The sequence below is a fragment of the Pisolithus orientalis genome (assembly GCF_024613125.1).
Source record: "Pisolithus orientalis strain OTSU chromosome Unknown F5J12scaffold_116, whole genome shotgun sequence".
Lineage (NCBI taxonomy): Eukaryota > Fungi > Basidiomycota > Agaricomycetes > Boletales > Pisolithaceae > Pisolithus > Pisolithus orientalis.
The window spans coordinates 5,769-30,756 of record NW_026260897.1 but is presented as its reverse complement, the minus strand read 5'-3'; the positions used below and the strand labels follow the sequence as shown (position 1 = coordinate 30,756).

At 46.8% G+C, this 24,988-nt stretch overlaps 4 protein-coding genes across 4 annotated transcripts; all 4 read left to right on the top strand.

Moving 5' to 3' along the window:
• Positions 1-23: 23 nt before the first annotated feature.
• On the top strand, positions 24-825 carry F5J12DRAFT_688192 (uncharacterized protein; the record flags this gene model as incomplete). Its single annotated transcript, XM_051740343.1, has 2 exons — positions 24-670; positions 720-825. Coding segments are annotated over 2 exons (753 nt in total), but the record flags the coding sequence as incomplete, so codon positions are not given.
• Positions 826-1,377: 552 nt separating this feature from the next.
• F5J12DRAFT_729227 (uncharacterized protein) lies at positions 1,378-1,605 on the top strand (the record flags this gene model as incomplete). Its single annotated transcript, XM_051741942.1, has 1 exon — positions 1,378-1,605. The coding sequence occupies one exon, from the start codon at positions 1,378-1,380 to the stop codon at positions 1,603-1,605; it is 228 nt and encodes a 75-aa protein (XP_051594271.1).
• A 155-nt stretch (positions 1,606-1,760) lies between these two features.
• On the top strand, positions 1,761-2,276 carry F5J12DRAFT_899149 (uncharacterized protein; the record flags this gene model as incomplete). The annotated part of the gene is made up of 1 exon (XM_051748155.1): positions 1,761-2,276. One exon carries the CDS (start codon positions 1,761-1,763, stop codon positions 2,274-2,276), a length of 516 nt encoding a protein of 171 aa, XP_051594270.1.
• Positions 2,277-4,132: 1,856 nt separating this feature from the next.
• Positions 4,133-8,843, top strand: F5J12DRAFT_787488 (uncharacterized protein; the record flags this gene model as incomplete). The annotated part of the gene is made up of 17 exons (XM_051743653.1): positions 4,133-4,550; positions 4,712-4,746; positions 4,981-5,130; positions 5,226-5,274; positions 5,335-5,868; positions 6,200-6,456; positions 6,611-7,127; positions 7,175-7,314; positions 7,366-7,596; positions 7,671-7,727; positions 7,788-7,850; positions 7,879-7,905; positions 8,116-8,279; positions 8,352-8,498; positions 8,548-8,554; positions 8,578-8,729; positions 8,777-8,843. The coding sequence occupies 17 exons, from the start codon at positions 4,133-4,135 to the stop codon at positions 8,841-8,843; spliced, it is 3,015 nt and encodes a 1,004-aa protein (XP_051594269.1).
• Positions 8,844-24,988: the final 16,145 nt, after the last annotated feature.

Genomic DNA, 24,988 nt, shown 5'->3' with positions numbered 1-24,988 from the left:
AACACCCAACACACTTAGAAGATGTCCCAATGAGCACCAACCCTGATGACTATGCAACTCATGATTACCTGGATTTTGTTCATATGGCATTTGACATGTGGGGGCCAACCACAGACAACTTTGAGGGTGCAGCTAAAATGTTTGGACTTGGCCCAACATTTATGGACAAATTTAATGGTGACCAGTTCAGCAACCTACGGGCATCAAATCTGTACTACCCCTTCAACTCCCACAATGAATGGGAACTGGCATCATGGTTACTTTGTTCAGGCCTGAGCATGAGAGCTATAGACTCTTTCTTGTCATTGTCAATCATAAGCCTGTCCCTATTCTCTCCAAAGATCATTATTGACATGCGCCAGATACAGCTACTAAATATTTCCTTTCATACAGCCAGAGCACTTCATGGGCTGGCTGAGTTACTCCCTGGCAGGTCATGCTGGCACTCAATGGAGATTACTCCTTTGCAGCCAACCAAACACCCTGTGCACTTGTACTGGTGTGATCCCCTGGAATGCATTGCATGGCTCCTCAACCACCCTTTGTTCTCTGACCAGCTCGATTTTGTTCTGAGGCATGTATACAATACACCTGAGAAGCTTTGTAGGGTGTATACAGAGTGGATGACTGCTGATGATGCTTGGTGTATGCAGGCATGTTTCCACTGTGAGTTATAGATCCTTTTATTCAATTGATGTACCCCAGTCACAGCTTCCAAGTGGAGTGACTCTTCTTGGCATGATACTTTCTTCAGACAAGATGAATATTACTACTTTATGTGGTGGCAGAGTTGCTCATCCACTTCTCATCAGCCTAGCAAATATCAAGATGTCCACATGCCTAAAATTGTCATCCAACTCATTTATGCTCACCACTCTCCTCCCCATCCCCAAGTTCATGCACAAGAACAAGCATATGTGTGGCCTCCTCAAAGATAGGCTCATTCATGAATGCCTGGATATTGTACTTGAACCTGTCAAGCAAGCTGCCAAACTCAGCATTATGTTACTGGATTCTCTGGGGCACATGTGGTACTGTTTCACGCCAATTGTGGGTTATATCGCTGACACTCCAAAGGCTGCCATGCTTGCAGCTGTTGGGGGAAAGACTTCCCCAATCACCATGGCGATGTACAAACAGTTTGGAGACCCATTCTGACATGAGCCACGAACTGCATCCACCACTTTGGCTCAGCTCGCAGTGGTGAAATCAAAGGTCCACCCTACAAACATCCAAGTCTTCTTTCACAAAGCACAGCGCTTTTGCCTCAGCAGAGTTAGTGACCCATTTTGGAGGGACATTCTGCTTTCTTGTCCAAGCACTTTTATAATTCCAGAGCCCCTTCACCACCTGCACAAGGAATTTTGGGACCATGACATGAAGTGGTGCATAAATGTGGTTGGTGAAGCCAAAATCAACTTTTGCTTCTCAGTTTTACAGCCAACTGCAGGGTTCCATCACTTTAAAGGTGGTGTTGCTAAGCTGAAGCAGGTGACTGGATGCATGCACCATGATGTCCAATGTTACATTGTTGGTGTTATCATTGGAGCAGCCCCTCCCAAAATTATTACTGCTATTCATGTGCTCATGGACGTCCAATACTGAGTCCAAGCTTACCACATTGATGACGATGATCTTCATATAATATCTTCTGTACTGGACAAGTTTCATGTGCACAAGCAGTTGATACTTGATTACAGTGCATGATGCAGTAAGGGAAACAAGCCCATCAACATTGGCACATCCCCAAGTTAGAACTCATGCAGAGCATCATACCAAGTGTGAAGTGTGTTGGGGTCACCATCCAATGGACTGCCGATGTAACTGAACATGCCCATGTATCGGAGATCAAGACACCTGCATCAGCTAGCAATAACAATAACTATGATCCTCAAATTTGCCAGTACCTCGATCGTGCTGAAAAATGTAGGATGTTTGAACTCACAACATCATTATATGAATCAAAGACTCACTCCCATGGTTGTGTGGAAGAAAAGTCCTTGGAGGTTGAGGATGGGAGTTCTGATGATGGCAACAGTGAGATCAGTGATCATGAGGAGGCGAATCTAGTTTCCAAGATGCCAGGTCCCATGCAGCCCATCACCAATTACTTCGCCATCTCTGCATGCCTCAGGACCCAGGATTCAGACTCCATTCCCTTCCCCTTGTGTAGTTTTATCACAGATGGTATGGCGATCAACCTTTCCTATGACCCACCCTTGCGACACATTAGTGTTGATGGTGCTGCCAAGAAGTTTGGACTACTTGACCTCTGAGCTGCCCTTGTCAATTTTCTAAATTGTGAGAAGGTGTATGGACCAAGCTCTGTGCACACTATAAGCAGGCAACATCAGGGATCAAGCTCTTCAACCCTGCCTTTTACTGATCTGCAGGTTTGGTACAAGATGCAGCTGCAGAACACAGTGATACATGATATCATGGACATCCTCCCTGCCCAGACTCTCTTCTGTTCTCCACCTTGCGAGACCTGGGCCCTTGGCTGCTATGATGCAGCTATCATCAACATGGACCCCCATTTCAAATGGCCAGAGAGTGGCCTGAAAGGTTCATGGTCCACACTACTTTTCCATGTCACTCACAAGAGTATCTTAGGTCATGTTGTTGGCCAGCTCTGTCTCCTGATGCACCCTTTTGGCAAGAGGGGGGTAAGATGGTCATGGACAGACTGTTTTTTGGTCTACATACAATGTTTTGACATAGCAGCTGAAGATGCGACACACCTACATATCCTTAGGCATGCAAAGAGGGTGAATGGCCAACATCTTGGTGATGTCATCCTGCTCAGTCAGGTCCAGGCATTTGCACATCTCATACCTCGCTTCAGGCAAACTGCAGAAAATCGATTGATGGCATACAACTCCTTTGAGCATTCTACTGAATTCTATCTCAACAAATACTTCAACAAAAATACATACTTTGCCCTAAGTCATTTGGACTCTCCTCCCATCTAGTCAACATACATGTTACCTTACTGTATACCAGAGCTTATTACATGTTAATGTTGAAATGCATCAGTATTTTGAGCGGTGGCACCATTTTCAAATGTGTGACCCTACTTGTCAACAACCCTCAGAAATGTCCAAAGACTTGAACAAAAACAGATATCAAACAATAGATAGTACCTACAAGCTGATTGGTTCTCTCCCCCTGCCCAAACATGGCCACGTGGTTCATGTTATGGACAAGTTCACTGCTTCAGAACTTGAGGGCACCATCATCCATGAACCATGGATACAAGTTAGCTCTCCTCAGAGCCTTGGTTATGTTACAAATATTATCTTTGAGTCCTTCAGAGATACATTTACCTCCATAGCTCCCAGGTCCCTGATTGTCCCTCTGAAAACAATTCCCACATGTGTCCATAGCTATTCCACCTCCTTCAACCAGGGTGGCTTGTCAGAGGACAGCCTGGTCAGCCTATACAACAATGATAGAAAGCACTGGAACTGGGAGCTTTGTCCACCCCCAGACTCTGATTCACCTCCTGAGCAACCTGGGCCACTTGCCTCAGAGCTGCCAGAGAATTGGAAAAGCTCTGCTTTGAAAAGCAAGTTGCTCTGTTTCTCAATGCTATCGGAACCACCACCAAATCCACGATGCCCAGTCTATCCAGCAAACCCCAGCATCAATGGATGGCAGACTGGAGCAGAACCAGCTTGCAAGGTTCTACAGGTTATTCCTGAAAGCCCGACCTCATCCTTGTTGATAACACCCCAGTATCCCTCAATGAGATTACATGGTTAAGTCCCAAAGTCATTGCTGAGTGCTCAAAGGAGTCTTTCAAGCCAGCATCCCACCTTGGGAAGACAATGGACACTAAGACATATCTAACCCTTGTTGACCAGCCCTGGAGGCACTATGTCCTTGGATTATCAATTACTGATAGTGAACTTCTTCAACTTCACTTTTATGACCACTCTGGTGGTGCAATCTCACCCTCTATCAATATCCACACTGATGCAGAAGTCTTCACATACATTGTATGTGCCATTGCGTTTGGCTCCTGCTCAACCCTTGGCTTCAATTCAACCATAGAGATATCCCCCATCCTGCACACAGCCACAAATGCACAGCACTTGTGATACCTCTCTCCCCTTTCCCCTCTCCTGCAATGCCTTCTCCTCACTTGGAGTCAGGCATCCTCCCCAGTGCAAACTCACTCCCAGCTCCTGCATCACCCAAACACATCCCAGCAATTGGGAGGATCCAAGTAAACAAGACCTTCTACAAGGTGCTTGATGTATTATTCTTGAGCACAGGCTTTCTAGGAAGGGGTACTGTGTGTTCCCTTGCATGCTACAATGGGGAATACTATGTCATCAAGGATTATTGGGTGGAGGAGTCAGAGCAGAGGACAGCCCTGCATGAAGTCAACATGATGAAGCTGGTCCAGGACATCAACAGAGTTCCCAAGTTGCAACACTACTGGGTCATTGAGGTTGAGCTGGGCATTGTCAATAAAACTGAACAATATCGTGATGAGAAGTGGCAATTGTGCATGAAGTCTCAGAGAACTCTGTTCATATTAGGTGCCTGTGCACCTCAGACTGCATTTTCCTTTTGTTTTATCTCTATCTAACCCTACAGACATGTAGTGGACACTTAGCTTCGCTCCAAGTGTTCTTTGTTTGCTTTTGTTTATTGTTTACATTTGTTTATCATTTTTGCACACTTACTGTTGTGTGCCCAGTGAAATTTTCTTCAGTCTCTTACACTGGGCACAAGGTATGTCTTATGTAGTATTCCCTTGAATATCAGTCTCTTACACTGGGCACAAGTGGCCTCAGTCTGTGGTTATCTTAACAAACTCATGTGTGATCGGCTATGAAGCTGTGTGCAAGGCCAATGGTAATGTTCAAGACAAAAAAGGAACTTGTTTCATGCATCTGAGATATTTTACAAAGTACATATCCTCTTCCACTTGTAAAATCAATACTAATTGCTTTAACTGTCCAACAGCAGGCTCTCAAGAGGGGTGTCCTCCATCAAGATTGTAGCATCAACAATACAATGATCGAGGACTTCACAAATGGGTCACACAACTTTCTCCTTGACTGGGAATTTGCTGTGCAGGTCACATTACAGGGGGAATATGACTTGGGTGGTGCAGTAAGTACTATGCAAAACATTTTGGAACTCGAAGCTGATAGTATGCAAAGGGGACAGTCCCCTTCCTTTCAGTGAATATCCTTTGCCAACTCAAGGAAGCCATCACTAAAAGTGGAAAGACTAATGTCCCATCAATCTGGAAAAGTGCCCCTCTCACCCACATATTCATTGATCACCCTACTACTATACACCATACATTTGCAGATGGTATTGAATCCCTGTTCTATGTTTTCATCTGGATCCTCATCCTTTATGATGGGCCACTTGGCCACAAGTGTCAAGATATCAGCCATGAAAAGACACTTCTTGGCTTGTGGAGTGAAAAGGTGGCCAAAGATCTCAAAATCACCAGATGTGCCAAGTTCACATTCCTTAATGACCCATCTGAATTGAGGCTGGATTCCAAGGTCTCGCAATATTTTCAAGATCTAATCCCTCTGGCTAACAAGTGGTGCATATTGCTTGGGCAGTCCCTGCTGAGCAGAACTGCAGTGCAGTTCTCTGACATTATCTCCCTTTTTGATCATTTCTTGGCCAGCATGCCATACAAGAAACCACCGGAGATGATGAATGCATTCCAGCAGATCATCACCCAACACAAAGCACTTAATTCAAGCATGCATCTGAGTCAGGAGAACAACATGGATGTCATGTCTTTGGCAATTACATCTTCTAAACGCCTTTGTGAAGAGGTAAGGAGCATGGATAACCCTCCTATACCCAATAAATGCTTCAAAGGTGTGTAGTCTTAGTATGAATTTTATGTTTAGTTCACGTTCTGTACATTATGTGTAAAGTGTTTCAATTCATTTGCAGTGGGTAACCATCTCTGCATGTCATTTCGTTTTACATCTCACAATGAACCTGTCAATGTTTATATGGATTCACAAGATGTCATTTTGCTGTGGTCCCCAGGCTTCCATCTTATACTGTTCTCTGTTTAACTGCTTGTACCTTCAGATGTCCACCCAATCTGGAGCAATCCTGCCAAAAAAGAAGGATAGCAAAAAAGCCAAATGATGACCAGAGGCCAACAGAAGCACTTGACCCACAAAACACAAGTGTCTAGGAAGCCCACCCATCGATCTCAAAGAGTCTCAGTCTGTTGCCACAGTGGGACTCTGTCATAGTGGAAGGGCAGGGGTGGGTTCAGGTGGAAGGGCCAAGCAATTGGAGCAGATTGGTACTGCCCTTGAAGGCCAAGCTACACCGCCACAAAAGTTGACAGATCTCCCCAACAATTCTGTTGTAAATCCTCTTGCACCTCCACCCACTTGGCAGAAGAAGGGTGGGGGCCACAGTGCTGGCCAGAATGCAAAACCGAAGGTCAGTTCTAGTTATTTGCAAATATCAAGCTAACTGCTTGCAAAGTCCAATGTTGCCCCACCACCCTATGTGCCTCCCATTGTGAATGGTCCTAGCCCAGTTGATATGCCTCCAGTGATTGTCTTTTCATACTGATATACAATGTTCATTTCAGAATCCTGTCCCTCAGTCTTCAACAGCAGTAGCAACACCTGTCTTCCATCAGCACCCCACAGACTCCCATCACTTTGGTTTCAGTGTTCTGGCTCAACAGCCAGGTCATATCATGCCTCCTGGGATGGAACCTGACCTTCAAGTGCTCAATAATCCTTATACTACTGTGATTCAGGGAGACCAAGTTCCCAGTAATACATCTCATCTGCCAACACCCCAGCCCAACTACCAGTCTTGGTTTATCCCCCACCAGCAACCTGCTGCTGTCCCTGACTCTTGTATCAACCCCTCCCTTGATAGCTCACTCTCATTGAGACAAACTTCAGCAACTGCTGATGTTTGCCACAAGAGTTTGGAGAAGCTGTCATCAGAGGGCTCCTCAGAAGAGGAGTCAGAGTCCTCGAGTAATAACCCATCGGATGCAGAGGCTGGTGAGGTCTCCAGCAATGAGTTTGACAAAGATGAGGATGATGCATTTGGATGGGGTGCAACGAATCTTAGGCAATCAACTCATCCTGGTATGCATCAGAGGTTATTATGGTATTGGCTCAACATTCTTTGTTAGGCTTCTCCCAAGAAATGATGACAAGCAATCCTATTCGCCACAATTCCTTACCCCCTGACCATGAGTTTCAGTACTCATGTGATGAGGATGATGATGTGGCTCTGCAAAGCTTACAATCCAAGGACAAGGCTCAGCCAGAGGTATGAAAATGCCATTCCTGCTAGCTTTATTTATTCAGATTGTTATTTTAGGGTTCCCAATGTGGCACTGTCATTGACGTTCTTGAATGCCACCATCGCACTAATGGCCATCCTGTTCCCGATCATGATCTTCTGACCCTTGCACATGACTTGGTCAACGAAGTATCTCAGCACACCAGAGCCCCTCATAACTCCAAGAAAGCTAAGGATGAGGGCCCATTGCCTTCACAACTGAGATTTTACAAGGCAGTATGGAAGGACTGTCTCAAAGATGCTAAGCAAGTAATGCAGGGCTGCACATGCACTTTCTAACCTGTTCCCATCGAAATCTCACAACCTCAACCTCTCCATAACAGAGGTGCTCATCACTGTTGTCATTGAGTGGAATCAATGCAGTGTGCAATTTGAAGATGGTGAGTAACAATATTTTTGCTTTATACATGTCTTGTTATCCTAACTTTATAGGTTACTAGCCTAACCACAAGCAAGATATGGCTGTTAAGATATCCCAATACTCAGCACTCTATGTGCACAGAGTCAGTAACTAAATTGTTGTCTATGTAGTTTTACACACCTATGTGCACAGAGTCAGTAACTAAAGAACAAGATACTCTGTGCACAGTAAAAATGTGAACACTGAACAAACAAAGAACAACTGAAGAAAATAAGTGCACACATCATTAATATGGAAGGTGGGGAACCTGGGAATTAGTCTGAGGTGCACAGGCACTAATAGCAACAATGGCATGCCTCATAAGTAGTCCCATCTTTTGGTTACAGCTACTGACATACCACTGGTAGCTCCTTGGTGATATATCTACCTGGTGTTTGGAATTGAAGTCAGTTATGCTGGCAACCATGCCATCCATGTTCAACCTTATCCCTCCTTCTGATGTTGCACCACGGGTTCATGTACAATGGATAGAGACTGCTGCCACAAAGCTCCTTGACAACTTGCTTTTCCTGTGAGGTGGTTTTGACAAGAATGTATGTTCACGTGGTTCATTGTCTGCACTACTAACAGATTGGTTTATCAGGGAAAAACCAGGAATTTTGCTCACCCCACCCTCAAGGAAGCTGTCATACAATTCTACTACACTGGGACCTATTGAATTGTGGATAAGCATCCTGAGTCCTTCAACAATTCAGTTCCTCTTTCCTGTCTGGCTCTCATTGCAGCCATGGTGAGTTATTTTACACCCCAAGTCGCTGCAACTCAAACTTTTCTCACAGTATCATTGTGTGTTGGATGGATTTGTGAAGAACAGCACAGGAAAGATGATGCCTCAATTCTCTGGCAAGGCTTACAATTCCATTTTCCATGGCATGATGAAGGTGCTGAACAACATCCTTCATAATCCCTATCACGGTGCAAGGTTGCATGATCAGCTTTCTCAGTGGGCAAAGGATGGATGGTAAGTACTGGGGCAGCTGACATGCTCATGCTGACTCCTCATATCAGGGCTGCACTGCAAGAGGTTGATTTGAATGTAGAGAGGTACCAGCACATTCAGGCAGTCCTTGATTGATTTCATAATACCTAGTCCTGTTGTACCTGTCATTACACGTAGTACACAATTGATGCCAATGCTCCTGTTCCTGTCATACCTGCTGTGAACTGTTCCTAGTTGTGGAGTGATCACATGTTTGCAAAGTAAACATTGAGATGGGGAGTACTGGACAACACCCCAAGGAGAATACAGTCTGGCCAGTTTTGTACAGTGATATCTAAGCATGAAATTTCCATAGCAATCCATAGTAAGTAAGATACTGGACAAAGTTCCATGACAATGTGACCATTCCATAGTAACAGGCAACTAGCCATAGTAAAAAGTGTTGTTGGGTGCATCTGTCCAGCCTGGACCTAGCTAGGGGACTCTGTGTATTATGGAGCACTGTGGAGAGCTCCACAGCTCAAAGTGATTTACTGATGTATAAGCCAATCACTCCCAAACCTATCACTGCTGCTGACAATCACACCTTCCATGCCATCAGGAAAGGTGACCTTGCAATCTCACTCCCAAATGGCACTGCACAAACCCACATTCAACTCAAGGACATGCTCTACATATGCTCCAAAGATGGGAATCATGCTCATTTCTGTTAGCAAACTTGATGTCACTGGGTATGCTGCATTATTCTGAGACAAGCATTGTCAAATTTTCAACACTCAGAAAAAGAAAGTAGCCAAAATTCCAGTGCAAAAATGGCTCTACTGCCTCAAATGAGCTTGTTGTGCCTTTGCAGGCCTAGCTAAGGCCATGGAAGCCTTAACCATGGAGGAGATACACATCAGGCTTGGCCACATTGCTCCCAAAGCCATCTGGTGCATGCTGAAGGATGGCACAATCACTGGAATTAAGCTGGACAAAGCACATTCCACCATGGGTGCATGCAATTCATGCAAATATGCCAAAGTGACTCAGAAGCCCATTGGGAAGGAGTGTGACCCACCCCACCATGAACACCTTGGTGACAAGGTCCACTCAGACCTTTGGGGACCTTCTCCAGTCCAAACCCCAGGCCACAGCCAATACTACATGTCATTCATGGACAACCACACCCACTACACCAAGCTGTACCTCCAGAAGATGAAAGCTGAGAACTTCAAATTCTACAAAGCTTATGAAGCGTGTCTGAACATGCAGTTTGACACCAAAGTCAAGTGACTTTGCTTGGATTGAGGGGGAGAATACCTTAGTGCAGAATTTTCAGAATACCTGAAATCCTGAGGCACAGAATGATGCATAACTGTCCATGATACCCCTGAACACAACAGAGTTGCAGAATGGCTCAACAGAACACTTGTTGAGTGCATATGTGCAATGATTCACTCCAGTGGTCTACCTAAGAACCTCTGGGGGGAGGCCATCATGCATGTGACTTGGCTCAAAAACCACTCATCAATTTGCCTTCTAGGCACAAAAACTCCCTATGAAATGCTCTACCAAAGACCACCTGACCTCTCAAAAATTCCAGTCTAGGGATGCCATGTCAAGGTCCATGATACCTCCAGCTCCAAGCTAGACATGCAAGCCCAAGATGGACACTAGGTAGGTTTTGATCCTGAGAGTGATGGCCACCACATCTACTGGCCTGACACATGAGCAGTTGGAATTGAACAAAGTGTCATTTTTGAGTGCCAGGATGTGTCCATACCACATAGTGTGCCACTCAAGGGGGAGCAGGGGAATTCTGATGCCTCAGGAGGAAATTCTGAAGTTTCACAAGGAAATTCTGGGGCCTCACAGATAGTTGAGCAACCCACTGAAGCAACTTCAGAAATTCCAAGACCCATTTTGGACCCACTCAGAGAAAATTTTGAAACACCTCCACCTCAAACTTGTCATTCTACTTACCAGCATTTTGAATCAGACTATATGAGGTGCTTATGTGCAGGTGAAGGAACTTGCAATGGACACATCCCTCTTGACTTTGTGAAAGAACTCTGAGAGAGCAATAGCAACCCAAACAGCCCAAAATCCTGGGAGAATGCTACCTACATATTTGATGAAGAACTAGCTGCAGATGAAGATGACACTAACATCATGTATGTATGGTGGCAGGGATGGCTGAAGCTGAAGGGCTGGATCTGTTGACAGTACAGGAGGCAAAATCCCAAGCTGACTGGCCAAAGTGGCAAAATGCCATAAACTGTCATAGCTGTGCCTCGACCCCAGCCAGACTCAGCCTCACACTTGTTCAGTCTGGCCTCAGCCTCACCAAACTCTACCCCCAGTTGGCCTAGCATGGTTAGCACTGCTTTGCATTGTTATTACTAAGCATCATCTCAGTTGAGCCTGCCTCAGTCTTGTCCCTGGCCTGCCCTGTCTCTGTCCCAGTCTCTGGTCATATTTGTCATACCTTACTAATGCTATTCTTACCAATCATCTTAGCAATCCTTGTGAGACTGGCATTACCAGTCTCCATACTATAGTTGTCTCTAGTATATAAACCTGTAGATACTTGGCCTGTATCCCCTCAGTCTGAAATCAATTAAGTTACTCTGATAATCCTGCCTTGGCCTCAGACTCAGATTGAGACCCATGCAAGGGAATAGCACTGTAACCTCAGTTGATAAGTCCAATCAGTCCACCCTTCTGTATCTCTGCTACACCTCTGACCCTGACCCCTCTCAGCCTCATGCCCACTTTGGTCTCTGGTCTGGCCTCAACCTGGATGTCACAAACTTGACAGTATCTCAGACTCACCACTTGTGTGGGTCTAACATACCATGGCAACCAAGGCTCATTTCCAACCTCCCCATGGCTGTTCTGCCACCAACCCCAGCTCCACCTCAGCCAGTGGGAACTCACTGTGAGACAGCACTAGCTACCTTGGGCACCACTAGGTGCTCTCCAGATCCCATTAGTCCTTTCAGGGGCTTTTCAGCCCAGACATCCAATATTCCCACCCCACATCATCCCACTGCTCCCATCCCTAGGATGACCCTGGCAGTGATGGGCCAGGTGATGATTATGACAACAATCCTGAGGATGATGACCCCAGCAACAGTCCTGGCAACGATGGGCCTGGAGATGATAATCTGGAAGAGAATGATCTGGAGGATGAACCAGACATCCCAGACCCAGACACTGAGCCTGCAATTACAGTCCTGGACAACCTCACAGAGGCCATCAAACTGCTGGCTTGCAATGCCCACACTAGTCCCAAGTCCTCAAGCAGGACCAAGTTGCATGAGCCTGATACCTTTGATGGCACTGAGCCAAGAAACTTTGTGCTTTCTTCATTCAGTGCAAGCTGAATCTCCAAGACTGCCCCTGGGCTTTTAGGACCAACCATGCCAAAGTCATCTTTGTGCAGTCTTACCTCAAGGGCATGGCCTTAGAATGGTTCGAGCTGGACTTGCTTGGGGTTGAGGACCCTGATGACTGGCCTCTCTGGATGGACTCCTGGAGGGAGTTTGTCCTAGAACTACAAACCACCTTTGGCCCTCACAACCCAGTTGCTGATGCTGAGAGCCAACTTGACCATCTACACATGAAGGATAGTCAGTGCATCAATAAATATGTGGTGGACTTCAATCAGCTTGCTTTGCAAGTCCAAGGCTATGGAGATGGTACACTGCACCACCACTTCTACTCTGCACTCCCAGACCAGATCAGAGGTGAGGTCTGTTGGGTTGGCAAGCCCCAGACACTACATGAGGTCCACCACCTTGCCCAGGAGATAGATGCATGCTATTGGGAGTGCAAAGAAGAAATCCAATGGGCAAATAAGCATCAGAGCTCCTCCAGCAACAACAACAACAAGTCTTGTGGCTCTGGAAACAACAGTCAGTCCAAGACTGGCCAGGAAAAGCCCAAGACCAGCAGTAACAATACCAGTTCTACCCAGTCCAAGCTGGCTTCATCAAAACTGGGCAACAATAATAACAGCAATTCATCCAAGCCCAAGTCTAGCAAACTTGGCAAGGATGGAAAGCTCACTCCTGAGGAATGCAAGTGTCATATTGAGGGCAACCTCTGCATGTTCTGCAGAGGCCCTGGCCATTTCACTGATAAATGCCCCAAGAAAGCCAGTAAGGCCAAGGCTCACACTGTGGCCACCACCAAGGCTGCACTGGCCTTGGGCTTGGGTTCTACCCCTGAGACAACAAAATAGGTAGCAGCTCCTGGGACTCCACACAATCCAGGAGCTGCATTGACTCCAGTTGTGCAAACTTGGAGGCTAGACGCAACATGTCTGCTCTTTCCAGCCCAAATTCATTGAATCTGTACATCACTATAGAAAATCATGATTTACCTTGGCTTTGTACCCTAGTGTTCAGATAACCACAGCTTCAGGCCACTGGTACCCAGTGTAAGAGACTGAAGGAAAACTTCACTGGGCACACAGTAGTAAGTATGCAAAAATGATAAACAAAGATAGACAATAAACAGAAACAAACCAAGGACACTTAGAGCGAAGCCAAGTGTCCAATGCTAGTTGTAGGGTTAATAGCAAACATAACAAAGTAAGAAATGCGAACTCTGAGGTGCACAGGCACCTAATGTGAACACCTAGTGGATTCCAGCTCCACTCATTGTTTTATAGATAATCAATTTGTTAATCAACATTCATTTACCCCTTACTTGGTCTCACCAATCCAACTCTGGCTTTTTGATGGAATGTCCACATTCACCATAACCCAAGCAATAGATGTCTCAATCCACTTCATGTCCAGAGATGTCACACCAGTAACCCTGTATCTAGCCCCATTGGATTCTGAGTGTAAAGTAGTTCTTGGGCATAACTGGCTCACCCAGTACAATCTGTTGATTGACTCGGTATTGAGCAGCACTACTTTCCAGACTCATACACAAGGAATGCCAACCCCATCAACACCCCCTGCAAGTCCAGTTCCCACTGGTCTTCCTGACCCTGGTCCTAGTGACCAACATGGCCTTGCACCATCTCTGACTCCCCAGCTTGTACCCCCCTGAGGCCCCTCTCATTTCCCTAATCAATGCAGCTGCCTTCATGTGTGCCTGCAAACTTGAAGGGTCTGCCCAGTTCCAACTTCAGCTCTTCCCCTCAGACTCAGTTCAAGCCCAATTGGCCTTGGCTTCCCCTCCTCTGGTCTTACCCAATGTACCAGAAGAGTACCACAACTTCACTGATGTATTCAGCAAGGCCAAGGCCTCAGCACTCCTGCCACACTGGGAGTATGACCTGAAAATAGAGCTTGAAGAAGGAACAACCCCACCCCTAGGCACCATCTACTTGCTGTCCCCAGTCAAGCTCCAAGCTCTCCAGACTTTCATCAATGAAAATCTCACTACCAGTTTCATTTGTCTGACCTCTTCCCCCTATGCTGTGCTGGTCCTCTTCATTAAAAAGAAGAATGGCTCCCTCCAGCTCCCTGAACAAAATCACTAAGAAGACTGATACCCACTACCACTCATCTCCAACCTCTTAGACTCACCAAGCCAAGCCAAAATCTATACCAAGATTGATCTCTGGCATGCTTACCATCTCATCCAGATTGCTCTGGGTGATGAATGGAAGACTGTGTTTCAAACTTGGTATGGGTCTTACAAGTGGTTAGCAATGCCTTTTGGCCTCACCAATGCCCCAGCCACCTTCCAACACTTCATGAATACCATCTCTGTGGACATGTTGGATGTTTGCATAGTCATCTACCTTGATGACATTCTAATCTACTCTGGAGATAAGGAGTCCCACAAGCAGCATGTCTGAGAGGTACTCTGCCAGCTTTGGCTTCACAGCCTCTATGCAAAGCCAGAGAAATGTGAGTTCCACTTGGACTCAGTTGAGTACCTTGGCTTCCACCTCTCCCCTGCTGGCCTCACAATGTCCAAGGAAAAAGTCCAGACTATCTGCGATTGGCCTGAGCCTCACAAGGTCAAAGACATACAATCTTTCCTCAGCTTCACAAACTTCTATTGCCAGTTTATCTTTAACTATTTGGACATTGTCATACCACTGACTTGGCTTACCCACAAGGGCACTCCTTGGAACTTCTCTGAGGAGTGTGTCAAGTTCATGATGTCTGGGTTGAGGCTGGACTGGAGACCAAAGCAGGTGCAAGGCTGAGGGGTCAGGATCAGGGGGAAGGGGCAGAGATACAGGTGGTGGACTGATTTGACTTAGTAACTGAGATTACAGTGCTATTCCCTTGCATGGGTTTCAGTCTGAGTCTGAGGCTGAGAATTACAGATAAAACTTATTTGATTTCAGACTGGGGAGTACAGGCCAAGTATCTAAGAGATTATATACTAGAAGTAGCTATAGTATGGAGACTGGTAATGCCAGTCTCACAAAGATTGCTAAGATGATTGGTAAGACCAGTATTAGTAAGGTATGACTAAGGTAATGGAGACCAGGACAGGGCAAACCAGGGACAAGATCAGGCAGAATTCAACTGAAGTGACCTGCACTGCAAAGCAGTGTGTACTGTGCTAGACCATCTGGGGATAAGGGATTGGTGAGGCTGAGGCCAGACTGAGTGAATGCAAGGCCAAGTCCAGCTGGGGTCAAGACACAACTATGACAGAGTGCTGCCAGTCATTCAACAACCTCAAGGCCACCTTCATGACCACACCAGTCTTAACTCACTTCATCCCTGGGGTCCCCATTACCATGGAGACCAATGCATCAGACTATGCCATCACCAGCATCCTTTCCATCACTTGTGGCGATGGTCAGATATGGCTGGTCACTTTCTACTCCTGTACTCTGACAGCCCCAGAGTTGAACTATGATACTCATGATAAGGAATTGCTTGCAATCTTTGAAGCTTTCCAGACCTGGTGCCACTATCTTGAGGGCTCAGCCTCACTAGTTGATGTTGTCACCAACCACAAGAACCTAGAGTACTTTTCTACCTCTAAGGTACTCACTTGCCACCAAGCTTGCTGGTCTGAATTCCTCTCCCAGTTCAATATGATCATTCAATTCAGGCCTGGTAAGCTCAGGGCTAAGCCTGATGCCCTAACTAGATGATGGGGCATCTACCCCAAAGAGGGGGATAGCAGCTATGCCTGAGTGAACCCACAGAACCTGAGACCAGTCTTCACCCAGGAGCAACTAGTGGTCTCCCTCTGTGCAACCTACCTGGAGTACCCAGTCTCACAAGCAGTTGCCTTAATGGATGTTGAACAACTACACAATGATATCCTGACAACACTGCCAGATGACCCAGTCTCACAAATCCACCTGTCTGACATGTCTGATCCCTGGTGGTCAGTAGATGACATCAGCTTCCTTCATCTCAAAGGAAGGATCTATGTTCCAGACTCAAATGATCTTCACCTTAGGGTCTTGCAGCTTAAGCATGACCACCCCCTGTCCAGCCACTTCAGCCAAAGCCACACTTCAGAACTCATCCAGCATGAGTACACCTGGCCCAGCCTTAGGACCTTTGTCAAGGACTATGTCCAGTTTTGCATGGCCTGTGCTCAGGCTAAGGTTCCCCACCATCAGCCTTACAGCCTTCTCAAACAACTCCCAGTGCTGGAAAAACCATGGAATTCTATCTCTATGGATTTCATTGAGCAACTCCTGGCCTCATCCAGCTTCACAGTCATCCTCATTGTAGTTGACTGGCCTTCCAAGCAGGCCATATTCATCCCAACCCATGACACTATCATGACCCCAGAACTCACCAAACTCTTCTTACTCCATGTCTTCTCTAAGCATGGAGTGCTGGCCCATGTAACCTCAGACCAAGGCTCAGAGCTCATCTCTCACTTCTTCCAGTCACTTGGCAGGGCCTTAGATATGTGCTTGCACTTCACCTTGGGCTACCACCCCAAAGGTGATGGCCAGACTGAAAGGACCAACCAGACTCTTGAACAATACCTCTGAGTGTACTGCAACTACCAGCAGGACAACTGGGCTGAACTACTACCTCTGGCCAAGTTTGCTTACAACAATGCCCCTAGTACTACTACCAGTGTCTCACCATTCTTTGCTAATAAGGGCTACTACCCTAACATCTTGGTATACCCAGAGTGTGATCTCATCTCCACTTGGGCTTGTGATTATGCAGTTGACATGGATTCACTGCACCAGTACCTATGTGAGGAGATGACCCTCACACAACAGTGCTATCAAGACCAGCCAATGCTAAATGCATGCCAGCCCCAGACTTTAAGGTCAGTGACCAGGTGTATGTCAAAGCTGAATACTTCTGGTCAACCCAGCCTTCCAAGAAACTCTCAGAGAAGAACCTTGGATTGTATCTGGTCATAGCTCAGGCTGGTACCCACTCGTTCACACTGCACCTGCCAGACTCAATGCACACAGTTCATCTGGTCTTCCACATCTCCCAACTTGAGCTAGCCATCCCTAACACCATCCCAAACTGGACTCAACCACCACCCCCACCAGTTGAGGTTGACAGTGAATTAGAGTTTGAGGTGGCTGAAATCCTCAACTCCAAGGTTGATTGGCATTGCCAGTGTTGGCTACAGTACCTAGTCTGGTGGACTGGCTATGAAGGGACTGATGAAGAAACCACTTGGGTACTTGCTACAGAGTTGGACAATGTGTCTGAACTCATACAAGAATTTCACTCCAGCTATCCTAGTAAACCTGGCCCATTCCAATGAGGACTGGCTTTGGCCAGCCTCAGTTCTCTTTTCTGTTCTCTCCCAGTATCTGGTTTCCTTTGTCCTCTTACTTACCCTGTTTGTTTTTTCTTCTTTGTTCCTCTTACTTTACTGTATGAGACCAGATGCCAGACATGACATTTGCAGAAGAAGGGAAAAAACAAAAAGGTCTACAATAAGGCCTACTTGGCCTCAGCCATGGGCTCATCTTCCCCCTCAACTTCCTCTTCTTCACCCTTGGCCTGCAGCCACTCTGCTTCCTTGCACAACTCCTCAGTGTCCAGTTCAGATGAGCCTGAGTCTGAAGGGGTGACTGCCACCCTGAAGCCATAGGACTTGTCAAGCATAGCCTCAAGTGCAATGGTGATCTGGCCCAAGTTCTCAACCACAGCCTCTTGGAGCTTGAAGAGGCCTGCCAGGTTGTTGGCAATGAGCCCTGCAACATCAACAAGTCACTCAAGCTTGTCTTCCAAGCCTGTGAACCCCCCTGCAACAGCCTTCCTTGCCCCACTCCCACTGGCCTTGGGCTCATCAATTTCCAATACCTCAGTTGGTCTTGACTTCACCCACTTCTTCTGGCTCAGCCTGGGCTCAGGTATCTCTTCATTGGCCTTCCACTTCTTGCCTTTATCAACCTTGGTAGTGGCCTTGGGACCAGCCTCAGTATTCTTCCCATCTCCTGGCCACTGGCATGTGCCCTTCAATGATTGCACCATATGCAGGCAACCCACTTCTTGTTACCATCCATGAGGAACTCACAGACAGTCTTTGCCTGGGTGCAGCAGGTACAGCTAAAAAAAAAGTGGGCTTCAGACAAAACATGCAGGAGTAGAGAGGGTACTCACCCAGGGTCCATGACCACCTTCTTCACCTCAGCACCCTCACTACTACTGGCCCTGGCTTCATCACCCTTTGTGGCCTTGGCCTTGCATTTACACTTGGCCTCTTGTCTCTCTTCTTCCTTGTGCACTCTCTTCTCCTTGGCCTCCTGCACTGCCTTCTTGGCCTTGGCCCTCTCCCTCTCTTGCCTCTTGGCCTCCAGTCATGCCTGCTCTCACCAGGCTTGCTTGGCCACCTTTCATCTCTTCCTCTCCTTCACCTTCACCTTCATTGTCTCCTCCTTGTCATCTGTGTTGTACCACATCACCTTGTCTGCCACCTGGGTCCAGTTGACAATGACCCAGCCTTTGCTGTTGTTGTCAGTTGTGATGGTCGGTCTCAAGTCAGACATGATGGGTAGAATGCAAAAGAAAGATGCAAAGCACTTAGCAAGGCACAAGTATCAATTTTTTCAAACTCAGCCTACCACTCTTGCAGGGGTCTCATGGGTTCAACCCCTAAGAGGGGGATACTGTCATAGTCATGTCTTGACCCTGGCCAGACTTGGCCTTGCATTCTTTCAGTCCAGCCTTGGCCTCACCAACCACTTACCCCAGTTGGGCTAGCATGATTAACACTGCTTTGCAGTGCATGTCACTTTGGTCTGCCTGGAGACATCATCTCCATGTGTCCCTGTTCCTGGTCAAGGTCTTCACTGACCACAAGAATTTGACCTACTTTAAAGCACCCCAGAACTTGAATTATCACCAAGTCCACTGGCTCCTTGATCTTGCAGATTTTGATCTGCAACTCAAACATGTCCCAGGCAAAAACTTGGCTGCCCCAGATGCACTCTCTTGCTGACTGACCACATTCCTGATGATGAAGACAACAAAGGAGTAACCCTCCTCCCCCAGACCATGTTTATCAACCTCATCAATGCAAACCTCATTCAAAAGGTTGCCTCTTCCTCCATGTCAGACCCCATGGTCCAAATGGCTCTTTGAGCCTTTGAAGATGTTGATATGCCACTCCTATTCAAATCTCATTTCTCAGATTGGAAAGTTGATAGTGGAGTGCTACTTTACAAAGGCAGGGTGAATATTCCCAAAAACCCCTCCCTCCAATGGACCATCATGTCCAACCACCACAATCACCCCTCCATAGGACACCCTGGTGTCTTGAAGACTTGCCAACTCATCTCCTCTGAGTTCTGGTGGCTGGGACTTGTGTCCTCCATTCAAAAATACATTGAAGGCTGTGCTACTTGCCAGCAAAATAAAGTAAATACTCATCCAACAACACCACCCCTTATGCCCATCCCCTCAACCTCAACCTGCCCCTTTCAACAGATCTCCTGTGATCTCATTACCAACCTACCCCTTTCCAAGGGTTACAATTCCCTCTTGGTCATGGTAGACCATGGGCTTACAAAGGGGGCAATTTTAGCACCAACACAGAAATCTGCTTCCACTGCTGACATTGCAGCTCTCTCTTTTAGGGAAGTCTACTCCTGCTCCAGGTTGTATGACAAAATCATATATGACCAAGGCCCTCAGTTTGCCTCAACATTTGTGAAAGAACTCATGTCCCTCTTAGGATACTCCCTCACCCTGTCAATGGCATACCACCCCCAGACCAATAGGGAAATGGAATGAGTCAATCAAGAAGTTGAGACATACCTCTGCATCTTCTGCCAGAATGACCCTACTCTTTGGGTGGACAACCTCCCAATGGCAGAGTTTGTGCACAACCACTGACCTCATTCCATTACCCATCAATTGCCATTTTACCTCATGTATGTATGGCTATGAACTGAAACCACTTATATCCCTGATTGTAGAACACCCACCCTCCTGCTGCTGAGTCTAGACTCTGGCTCTCTCCATAGAGCAGACAAGACCCCATGCCTGCTGTCTTTCAGGCACCAACCCACAACCTTGCATGTCTCGTGGCTCATCATCACCCTTTGTGGTAAACCCCCAAAGTCACCTTTGGTGTCTCTGAGGCAGAACTCACCTGTACTATGAATCAGGCTGAGACCCTTGCCCAACTGCCACCATCTCCTGTGCTAAATGCACCAGCCAAGGCTGATCATCCTCTAACCCTGTCCAATCCACACTATCATCAAGCATGCTATGTTTGCTGCTGCCTTGGGCACATTAGGGTCAATTGTGACCTTTATGAATGCCCTCTTTGCCACACCACCCATCCTGGGCACACTCAAGCCCAGTGCCCATCCATACATCCTTGTCAGCCCTTACAAGAAAGAATTTCTACCCCTGCATTGGTAGATGATTGTGCCCTTGTCAGGAGTGAGGATAATGATTTGATTTTGACTCTGATGACTCTGCCATCAGTAATATGACCAGAGAGCCTTACAGAGAGTAAGTTGAAGTCAGGGACTTCAATGCTTAGAAGGGGGGTGATGTTACATTTCACCCCTGTTTTCCTTGCTTCATCATACATTTACCTTGTGTTTGTTCCATTGGACTTGCATTTCCTTTCTTGGCTGTCTTCTCTCTGATCTGATGGCCTTCTATTTCCACCACTAGCATTACTGCCTCCTTACATGCTTAGGACATGTGTCATCATTGTTCAACTGATGGCATAGTTACCTCATTATGTGTGGATGCCTCATGGTCCATTCCCTTGTAGTATTTAGACTGCCAACTCAAGTCCTGGAACCCCAGACTTGAGCTGGTCAATCATATGCAGTATTCCTCAGAACTTTGCCCTCAGTGTCCCTAACCTGGACCACTCTTACTGGAATTGCCCAAATCCTCTGTTGTTTACAGAGGTTACTGCAGCTGTTGCTCAGTAGAAACCATTATTCTGTGACTGAGCTCAACCTACATCTCAACTTTGGTCAAGCATAACAGTCCCTGGGATGACCTGGTCTGAGTGGCTTTTAGATTGGATGATTTGTAGAAAAACTTCAGCCTAAATGCTTATGAAAATGGGTTACCTGAAGTGGTCCAGTTGACTATGACCTGGCCTTCATTGTTGTTATCAGTTGTGGTGATCAGTCTCAAGTCAGACATGAAGGATGGGATGCAAAAGAAAGATGCAAAGGGCTTAGTGAGCCACAAGTATCAAAATTTTCAAACTCAGCCTACTGCTCTCACAGGGGTCTCATGCATTTGACCCCTAAGAGGGGGATACTGTCATAGCTGTGCCTTGGCCCCAGCCCAGACTTGGCCTCACTCTCACTCAGTCCAGCCTCAACCTTGCCAAACCCTTACCTCCAGTAGGTCTAGTATGGTTAGCACTGCTCTGCAGTGCATGTCATTTCAGTTGAGCCCAACCCAGATTCATCCCTGGTCTGCCCTCATCTCTGTCCCCAGTCTCCAGTTGTCTTAGTCATGTCTTGCTAATACTCTTCTTACCAATCATCTTAGCAATCTTTGCAAGACTGGCATTACCAGTCTCCATACTATAGTTTGTCTCTAGTATATAAACCCATAGGTACTTGGCCTGTACTTCTCCAGTCTCAAATCAACTAAGTCTTATCTGAAATATTCTGTCTCAGCCTTGGACTCAGACTGCAACCCACACAAGGGAATAGTGCTGCATCTCCAGTCACTAAGTCCAATCAGTCCACTATCTGCCTTCTGCACCCCTCTGATCCTGTCCCTTTGGCCTCATGCCCACTTCAGTCTCCAGTCCAACCTTGAACCCAGACATCACAGACTTGACAGGAACTATCTACTTGCTATCCCCAGTCAAGCTGCAAGTTCTCCAGGCCTTCATTGACAAAAACCTGACTACTGGATTCATCCAGCCCACCTCTTCCCCATATGCTGCACCAATCCTCTTCATAAAGAAGGACAGTTCACTCTGGCTATGCATTGACTTCTGGAGCCTCAACAAGCTCACCAAGCAGGACTGGTATCCCCTACCACTAATCTCAGACCTCCTTGACTCCCCTAGCCATGCCAAGGTATACACCAAAATCAACCTGAGGCATGCATACCACCTCATCTGGATCACACCCAATGATGAGTGGAAAATAGCCTTCAGGATGCACTATGGGACAGGTCATATGAGTGGTTGGTGATGCTCTTCAGCCTTACCAATGCCCTGGCCACCTTCCAGCAGTTCATCAACTCCATCTTTGCAGATATGTTAGATGTCTGTATCATCATCTACCTTGATGACATCCTAATCTATTCCAGGGATGCATCCTCTCACAAGCAGCACATCCAGGAGGTCCTTTGCCAGCTCCAGTTGCATGGCCCATATGCCAAACCAGAAAAGTGCAAGTTTCACTTGGACTTGGTGGAATGCCTGGGTTACCACTTGTCCCCAACTGGCCTTACTATGCCTTCAGAGAAAGTCAAAGCCATCTGTGACTGGCCTGAGCCCCAGAAGGTAAAGGACATTCAGTCCTTCCTAGGGTTCACCAACTTCTATCACCAGTTCATCTTTAATTACTTGGACATAGTGGTACCTCTGACCCAGTTGACATGCAAAGGTGCTCCCTGGAACTTCTCTGAGGAGTGCCACCAGTCTTTCAATAAGCTCAAGTGGGCCTTCACCACTGCCCCAGTCCTCACCCACTTTTCTCCAGATGCTCCCATTACTGTTGAAACTGACATTTCTGACTATGCTATCACCAGTATTCTGACCATCACCAGTAGTGATGGTCAGATCCAGCCAGTCACATTCTACTCTTGTACCCTGACAGCCCTGTGTCATGACCATGTACCCCAGTCTCAACCAGTCTCATTTCTGCCCCTAGCCTGGTCCTGGCCTTGACACTTCAATGCAGAAATGTGTTAGCTCGAGAGGCATTGCAAGGCAGTGCCCAATTGAGCTGTTCACTCAGTTGAGGCCAGACCAACATGATACCTGGCCTGTCACTAGTCCTGCCCCAGTTCCTGGTAAACCCTTGTTCTTGCTTTTGCTTGATAATAATCTTTGTAACATTGTACTTACCAATCTGTTTACCAATCACTGCTATACCAGTGCAACCAGTCTCTGGTGGTATGTTACACTTAGTTTACCTTCAGTATTTAAGCCATAGGAGGATTTGTTTAGCCTCAGTCTGAAACTGAACTAGTCTCATCCAACCCAGTCTCCCTCCATCTTCTGCCTCTCAACTGGACTTTGGCCCATGCAAGGGAATAGCACTGCCCCTCAGTTGCTAAGTCCAATTAGTCCAACAATCTAGTATCTTGTAACCACTCTGACCCTTGACCAGACTCCAGACTTGCTTTGACCAGTGACAAACCAGACTTAACACCCTGGAGCTAAACTATGACACCCATGATAAGGAATTGCTTGTGATCTTTGAGGCATTCCAGACATGGTGGCATTATTTGGAAGGATCTGCAACACTGGTTGTCACCAATCATAAGAACCTGGAGTACTTCTCTACCTTGAAGGTACTGACCCAGTGCTAGGCATGCTGGTCTGAATTTCTGTCACAGTTCAATATGATTATCTGGTTTCTGCCCAGTAAATCTGGTGCTAAGTCTGATGCCCTAACTAGACAATGGGGTGTCTACCCCAAAGAGGGGGATAGTGGCTATGCCTGAGTGAACCTGCAAAACCTGAGACTGGTCTTCACCCAGGAGCAACTGGTGGTCTCCCTTGGCACTACCTACCTTGAGTACCCAGTCTTATGAGCAGTTGCCTTAATGGATGTTGACAAGCTACATAATGATATCCTAACAGCACTGCCAGATGACCCACTCTCCTTCATCTCAATGGAAGGATCTCTGTGCCAGACTCCAACAACCTCTGTCTTAGGGTCATGCAGCTTAAGCCTGACCATCCTCTGTCTGGCCATTTTGGCCAAAACTGAACCCTAGAGCTCATCCAGTGTGATTATACCTGGCCCAGCCGCAGGACATTTGTCAAGGACTATGTCCAGTCTTGCATGGCCTGTGCTTGGGCTAAGGTTCCCTGCCACCACCTTACAGCCTGCTCAAGCAACTTCCAGTGACAGAGAAGCCATGGAATTCCATATCAATGGATTTCATCAAGCAGCTCCTGGCCTCATCTGGCTTCACAGCTGTTCTCATTGTAGTTGACTGGCTCTCCATACAGGCCATTTTCATCCCTACCCATGACACCATCACAGCCCCTGAACTTGCCAAATTGCTCTTACTCCATGTCTTGTCCAAGCACAGAGTACTGGCCCATGTAACCTCAGACTGAGGCTCAGTGTTCATGTCTCTCTTGTTCCTGTCACTCAGTAAGGTGCTGGACATGTGCTTACACTTCACCTCAGGTTACCACCCCAAAGGCAATAGCCAGACAAAGAGGACTAACCAGACACTGGAGCAGCACCTCCAAGTCTACTGCAACTACCAACAGGACAACTGGGCTGATCTCCTACCATTGGCCAAGTTTGCTTATAACAACAGCCCTAGCATGACTACTGGTGTTTCACCATTTTTTGCTAATAAGGGCTATCACACTTGAGTCAACCCCCCCCAGAGACTTATTAGGTCTGGAGATTTTGATAGATACATTAACCTAATAGGTGTCATTTTGTTGGGAATTCTCCAGAGCAGCAATTTGATGTGGTTGGAGAAAATGTTTTCTCCATAACATATATATATTATACATCAAATGAAAGGGTAGCTGGGGTCCAAACTGGACTTTCTCCAGGCTAAATAGACCTGCTTTCCAGGTTGATCCTGGGATTTCCCCAGGCCAAATAGACCCACTTGCCAGGGTGAATCTGGGCTTTCCCCAGGCTAAATAGACCAATTTTCCCAGGCCATGGCCAGCTGGAAGCCATGCTTACAGAGTGACACAAC